The 6,502-nt window shown below is 42.2% G+C and overlaps 1 protein-coding gene across 2 annotated transcripts; it reads left to right on the plus strand.

The window, feature by feature from the left end:
* The first annotated feature begins 1,171 nt into the window (after positions 1 to 1,171).
* On the plus strand, positions 1,172 to 6,139 carry LOC109953671 (structure-specific endonuclease subunit SLX4-like). 2 transcript variants are annotated; one of them, XM_020589139.1, is made up of 9 exons: positions 1,172 to 1,376; positions 1,605 to 2,056; positions 2,413 to 2,614; positions 2,749 to 2,982; positions 3,447 to 3,673; positions 3,927 to 4,228; positions 4,985 to 5,249; positions 5,559 to 5,743; positions 5,933 to 6,139. In XM_020589139.1, exons 2-9 carry the CDS (start codon positions 1,654 to 1,656, stop codon positions 6,137 to 6,139), a joined length of 2,025 nt encoding a protein of 674 aa, XP_020444795.1. In that variant the 5' UTR covers positions 1,172 to 1,376; positions 1,605 to 1,653. The 2 variants fall into 2 exon arrangements, with proteins under 2 accessions (XP_020444795.1, XP_020444797.1); XM_020589141.1 differs by lacking the exon at positions 1,172 to 1,376 and adding an exon at positions 1,397 to 1,494.
* Positions 6,140 to 6,502: the final 363 nt, after the last annotated feature.

A 6,502-nucleotide genomic window follows, 5' to 3' on the forward strand; every position in this document is an offset into this window, starting at 1 on the left:
ATAAAAGAACTGGGGTATAACAGTGTTGAGGGATTTTCAGGTTCTTTTTAAATTAAATTTAAATCACAAAGACTGGTTCAGATCTTATCTCACTAATAGAAGTTTTATTGTTAATATTGGTACCTGTTCATCCTCCAACTATCCTTTCCTGTGGTGTCTGCCAAGGATCTGTGCTTGGTCCCATTTTGTTCTCTTTGTACATGCTCCCGCTGGGCTCTTTAAGGAAATATGGCCTTTCTTTTTATTGTTATGCTGATGACATTCAGATTTACTTACCATTAAAAGCATCAACAGGGATGTCATTACAGCTGCTGTTTGACTATCTGACAGACTTGAAATCATGGTTGGCAGTGTTTAAATCTCAACGAAAATAAGACTGTGTTAGATCAGCTACTGACCTCAGTACTTTTAAATCATTGCTTAAAACATTTATTTGGCTTGGCTTTTAATGCACAGTAGGGCCTGATGCATTCCTTTTAATTTCCTTTCCATTTTTAATTTATTGAACGTATGTTAACTGTCTCTGTTATTGTGCTGTTTTATTTTTATTTGCACTGATATTATTTACTCTATTTTAGTCATTTACTGTGATTTTATTCAGCCTTTTAAAGTACTTTGATCAGCTGAATGTTGTTTTTAAAGTGCTATATGAATACATTTTGATTTGAATTGATAGGAAATGACTGTTTTGACAACTGGGAATATCTTCTTCTCAAGTGACTGTGCAGTTGTGTTATTGCTGACATGTCCACACAGAGCAGCACCCGCTGCTCGTTGAGGACAGTAACTGCAGGGCAATACGTGCTTTCACGTCAGAGTCTGCAAAACATCAAAACAGTCTCCATTAACACCAGAAAAAAGTCGCTAGATTCGTCGCTAGTCGCTTGTGACAAAAAAAAAAAAAAAAAAAAAAAAAAAAAAAAAAAAAAACTCGCCAAGTTGGCAAAACTGGTGATTTGTTAGTTTTGCATTAGATATGATCAACTCACTAGTATGTTTTTTTTTTTTCTCCCGGTGAAATTCTATATTAATTGCTTAAAGTATATTGTTGGTTATTCGACTCAAAGTAGTTTTGAGACAAATTGAAATAAAATAAATGTTCCGAATTTTTTTCCCGGTACATATTAATGCGTAAAACGCACGTGACCTCGAGAGTAACCAATTATTCGTTTGTTTGCCGCCACATGACCGGAAGCTCAAAATGAAGCGGTTAATATGCAAAAACCTTCATTTGGGTTTTTCTTTGATTTATTGGGCGTATAACGTTAATTAATACATAATGCTACATATTGTGTGATACAGAAAAGGCGCCACTTCGACGTGCAGCAGCAATGAGACGGAAAGTTAAAGGCGAACAGCTAATTCATTAAACCTCGGTGAGAATATGGTTTTAGCATGACCAGAAAGCAGGCTAACTGTTTTCTAACTGATGTTTTCAGACAAACGAACGCTTTCAAACCTTATTTCTGAAGATTTGAACATAATTTTGTATAGGTGAGTTTGTCTGAAATGTCATAGCTACTGGATTTTTAAAGATGGATGACATGGAGTGCTGAACTGTCCTCTGTCACGGTTGGTTCAACTAAAACTACGTTTCTTTGCAGCTGGGGACATGCTGGCATGGCCTTTTAATGTGAGTGGAAATAGACCATCATGGATGACTCGGACCAGGATTTTGTAGATCTCTGCTCAAAGCCGCTTAAACGTGTCCACAAGAAGGCAGCCGAGCCCAGACAGCCAAGGAAAGCAGAGCATCAGCCCCCCAGTCAGGCAGGTGAAGGAGAAGACCAGAGCAGGAGTAACGATAAAAAAGGTGACTCTGGGACCCACCCTGTTAGTGCCCGATCAGAACAGCATGCGGTCAGTGGAGTTACTGGACATGATTCAGGAGATGACGGGTCGTCAGCTGTGCCTTCAGCAGCAAGGCCAAGAGCAAAAGACAGTGTACTTGGCAGAATGCAACAGTTCAAGAGAGCCAGTCCACGAAAGATGGTGCACCAGGACAAGAGCCAGCCAGCAAACGACTGTGTTCCTCTTCAACAGCCACAAATACAAGGTGAGGTGGCATAATGCTTTTGGCACACCTTTCCAACCTGCTACATTCTTTATCCAGTAAGCAGTGGAGATAAATATCTGGTTTATTTCACTACTCTTTGGTTACATTGCTAATGTATGCTTTTGGAAAATATTATGACACAAGGAGAGTATGGTAAGTATTATGAATATGATGGTCAAACATACAGATGCATCTAATGTTGAGTTTATAAAGAATATTGTAAACATCTCATACAATCAAATGTATTAAGTGGAATGCAATTTTTAAAGTTAAATTTGCCATTGTCAGTGTATCTATATTAACAGTGGATCAGATAACATGTAATGCAAAAGGTCCACCCACCACTCTGTGTGCAGCCGAATCCTTCAGCTCTGGTCTTCACCCTGAGCTCCAGGACAGCGATGAGGCTCTGGCCCTGCAGCTGCAGCAGGAGCTGGACCGAGAGGCAGCGGAAGCCCAGATGGTGGATCTGGAGGATGGAGGCCTTTTCTTTTGTCAGATCTGCCACAAAGACCTCTCACACATGACCCCTGAGGGGCGCACCCAGCATCTGAACAGGTCTGGACATTTATATTTATGCAGTAGGCATTCTCATCCAGAGTGATTTGCATCACAAAAATCAATTTGAATTTTTGATTGCACGCCATAGACTGGTGGACTCATTGAGAGTGAAAACAATCCCTGTTTGGTAGGTGTTTAGATCAGAGTGAAGAAAGAACCCCAGCCCCTCCTCCTCCTGCTGCTCCTCCTCCTCCCCCTGGTGTCCCTGACTGTCCCATCTGTGGCAAGAAGTTCAAGTCCCAGAAGAGTCGCTCAGCGCACCTGAAGCGCTGCTCGACAGATATGGGCATCTCTCCGGCTGTGCTGCTACAGGCTCTGCAGAGACAGGCTGAGGAGACCCAGAATGTCCCTGCTGCTAACACACTGTGAGTCCCCATCAGTTGAACCACAAGTTAGTTAAACAGGGAGTTAATATAGATCAAACCCTGTGAACAATTTATATTACATTTTTTATGAATAACAAATAAGAATTTACATAAATACAAATTACATCCTGCACATTCAGTCAGAAGTATCACACGCATAAAGCAAAAGGAAAATACCACAGCACACCTCTGAACATAGTGTCAGTCACAACATTCAATGCACCAGCTCTACAGGCCTTTTTGAGGTATCCAAAATTTGGCCACTGACAGTGACTGTTACCATCCACACAATCCAGGAGAGTGGTTTTGGGGTGCAGGACGATAACATGCCTGCAGCTCGGAGAGATCCAAAATTTGGCCACTGATAGTGACTGCTACCATCCACACAATCCATGTGTGGATCCTGTTTCAACGATAGCTCATCTGATCTTTTCCCGTAATAGGAATCTCTTTTTTCTCTTCAGTTCACAGACCGGAGGCACCAAAAGAAAAGACCCCTCCAAGCCGGGGCTCCCAGCAACAAAAAAGCCCAGGAAGCAGACTGATCGCCTCGACGAAGACACTATGGTGGCTCTGGCTCTGTCCTCCTCTCTGCAGGAGCAGGACAGGAAGGCAGAGAGGCGATTGCAGACAGAGGGGGCTACCTGTCACACCTCCATAACTCCAGTGCTGAAGTGGAGGCCAGACACAGGTACAGCGCTTTCACTATGTCCTATGTGTGCAATAAAGCAGTGTCTACTACTGTCTATTAGACATTTACCATACAAATGTGGAGCAATAACTGGGAAATAAGTGGATTTAGAAGACAGTGGTGCTATTTTTAGGATAGTATTCAAATGTACAAGTGATGAAAGAGAGATTATACTTTAAACACTCAAATTACATACAGATGTGTGGCCATTCAGATCTAGGTAGCACCTGAATCCTCTCCTCTCCTCCTGCAGGTGCAGTTAAAGGGCATGGGAAGAAGAAAAAGGGTGCCATCCCTCGTCCTCTGCCACTCCTCCTTGTTCAGGATGCTCAGATGGCTCTGACCAGGCTGCAGGAGCGTGTTTCTGCTCTCCTTCTACACAGCAGGGCTCCATCTCCCCCCACCCCAATCCTGTGCCCTAGCAGCCTGCCTGGCTGGAGTGGTGCTGCCCCCCTCTGGCAGAAAAGCGCACTGCTGGATGGGGACTCCACCTGTCTGTCTGATTTCTACACTCCAGAGCTCAGGGACTTCATCACGCCGTGGGAATCAGCAGTGGTGAGAGAGACCAAAGAGATGTTTACACACTCTTTTATATTACTTCTGTCGTGTTTGAATAGACTGAATGTTCGGCTGATGTTCTTTTTTTAAATCAAATGCTACTGAAGATTGGGAAACACACCGCTTTGTAGTTCTGTACTGTCCTAGAACGAAACTTTAAAATTTAGCTTTTATTTTTCTGGTCTGAATTCACATTTGATAGACTTAATATGGTGGTGAATTTAGTAGCTTTAATAAAGTGTCTTAACTTTAAAGCAAACCCGTTGAATTTTGGGATGTAGATGCAGTAGAATGTTAACAAATGTCAGTCTAATTAAATTAATTGTGTGTTATGTTAGATTTTGAATGCAAATTTCACTTTTTCACAATAGAATGAAAACATAAAATGAAGTGTAAATATTTTGTCGGCGGTTGAGTTTGAACAAGAAAACAATTGATGAAATTTGAAAGATGTATTTCACTGCATTGTGTGTCAGAGCAATAAAAACATTAATTACAGTTGTGCTGTCTGTTTAAATAGTATTGACAAAATGAACTTGGTATGAAAAAATTTGAGTAATGAATTGTTGTAATTAATTTTCACAATTTCCATTTACAGAGTTGATTTTAGTTGTTTAAATAAACACATTGAATAGTTGACCAAATAGCTGATATCGACTCACGGCTAAGTTAATCTTATGGTGGTCTCCTCCACTTCTAGACGATATCGACTCATGGCTAAGTTAAACTTATGGTGGTCTCCTCCACTTCTAGACTGATGCAGCCTTCTCTAACACCAGCAACAAGCCCGAGTCCTCTGTGCAGCCTGTGAGTGAAGGAAGTCCTGTCACAAAAACAAGGACCTCCATCCTGCCTTCCTCCTCCCAGACTGCTGCTGCCTCCTGCTCCCCAGCTCTCCCCACCCCAGAGACAAAGCAGCTCCCTGTGGGCAGCCAGGCCCTGAGAGACCTGATGGAGCTGGCTGAAGACGGCATGACCCTCACACAGTGCGGCTTCTCTGCCTCTGGCCCTGACAAAGGTAAGACACACAGACTGAACTGCAAAATATTTCTTTACCTTTGGGGAGTTATAACGTGTACCCAAGTAAACAGTACAGACATTCGCAGTGTCTATAGAAAACGCATTGTTTTCATGTTTTATGAAGTGGAAATGCAAGAAATCTTAAACTAACAAAGTGGAAGCAAAACTGACATTAATGGTTTAAGCTGACATTTTAGGCTGCCTTGTTGTTTTTCCTTAAGAATACATTAATATCAACTCGTATAAGTTTGTAAACACTTTGTAAACTGATCCTAAGATCTGGTCCTGGTTGCCTTTGTTCTCACAGACAAGCAGAGCAGTGCTAGCCTGTCCGCAAACCTCCATCTGAGTGGATTTGTCCTGGAGGAGGCGGAGGAGCATGATGACCTCTGGGTGAGCGGCTTCCTGCCAGAGCCGACGCACCCACACTCAAAGGACACCAACAGCCAAGTGAGGAGAGAAACTGGTCAGCCAGGAGCAGATAAGGAGCAGGTAGGATCACCTGAAGTCACAAGAGATCATAAGGGTTCAGATCTTCTCTACATACAGATTTATTAACCTTGGAGTTTTACATATGGATGCCAATTTTCAAATTAAAACACTTTGTAAATTTACTTTGTAGTTCTAACTTTATATAATAAGAAACGTTGAAGTGTGTCTTGACTGGTGTGGCCATTGCAGGTGGCACTGCCCAGACTGGCGTCAGACCTGAGTACCATGGTGAACAACCCTCAGCTCAGTGATGTGGAGCTCCAAGTGGACAGTGGAGACGTCTACTTTGCTCATTCCTTCATGGTGTACACTCGCTGCCCCCTGCTGACAGAAATGGTAAAAATCATCCCCGTGTGTGGCAAAGTCTTGTTGGTTCAGTTTTTGTTTTGCTTTTAAATGAGGTACACAAAAAAATCTGCATAATGTTCTGGTAATAAATGCAGTTTGACTGAAAGCAGACAAATTAAGAGTAGATTTCAGTTCAATTTGCAGATTCCACAAATCATTGCTGAATTTTTTCCAAAGTGTCTCAATTTTTGGGGCCACATTAAAAACAAAGATGTGGCTGTTGTTCAGGTGGATTAAGATCAGGACAACAAGCAGGCCACTTTGGAACACACCAGTGTTTTCTGCTCATCCATTCTTGATGTTTTAGATGTACTCCATGGGTTATTGGAGGAGCCATGAGCTGCTACTGGAACAGAGCTCTCCAACACTGGGAGCTATGTTTCTTTCCTGAATGTCTTGATTATCTTCTGA

Source organism: Monopterus albus, unplaced genomic scaffold (genome assembly GCF_001952655.1).
Source record: "Monopterus albus unplaced genomic scaffold, M_albus_1.0 scaffold976.1, whole genome shotgun sequence".
In the NCBI taxonomy this organism is placed as follows: Eukaryota; Metazoa; Chordata; class Actinopteri; order Synbranchiformes; family Synbranchidae; genus Monopterus; species Monopterus albus.

Bases quoted from the DNA above. Each gene is read 5' to 3' on its own strand.
- LOC109953671 (XM_020589139.1), top strand. From the start codon at position 1,654: ATGGATGACTCGGACCAGGATTTTGTAGATCTCTGCTCAAAGCCGCTT. The intron at 2,057-2,412 runs GTGAGGTGGCAT...CTCTGTGTGCAG, and splicing joins TCAACAGCCACAAATACAAG to CCGAATCCTTCAGCTCTGGT. The intron at 2,983-3,446 runs GTGAGTCCCCAT...TTTTCTCTTCAG, and splicing joins GTCCCTGCTGCTAACACACT to TTCACAGACCGGAGGCACCA.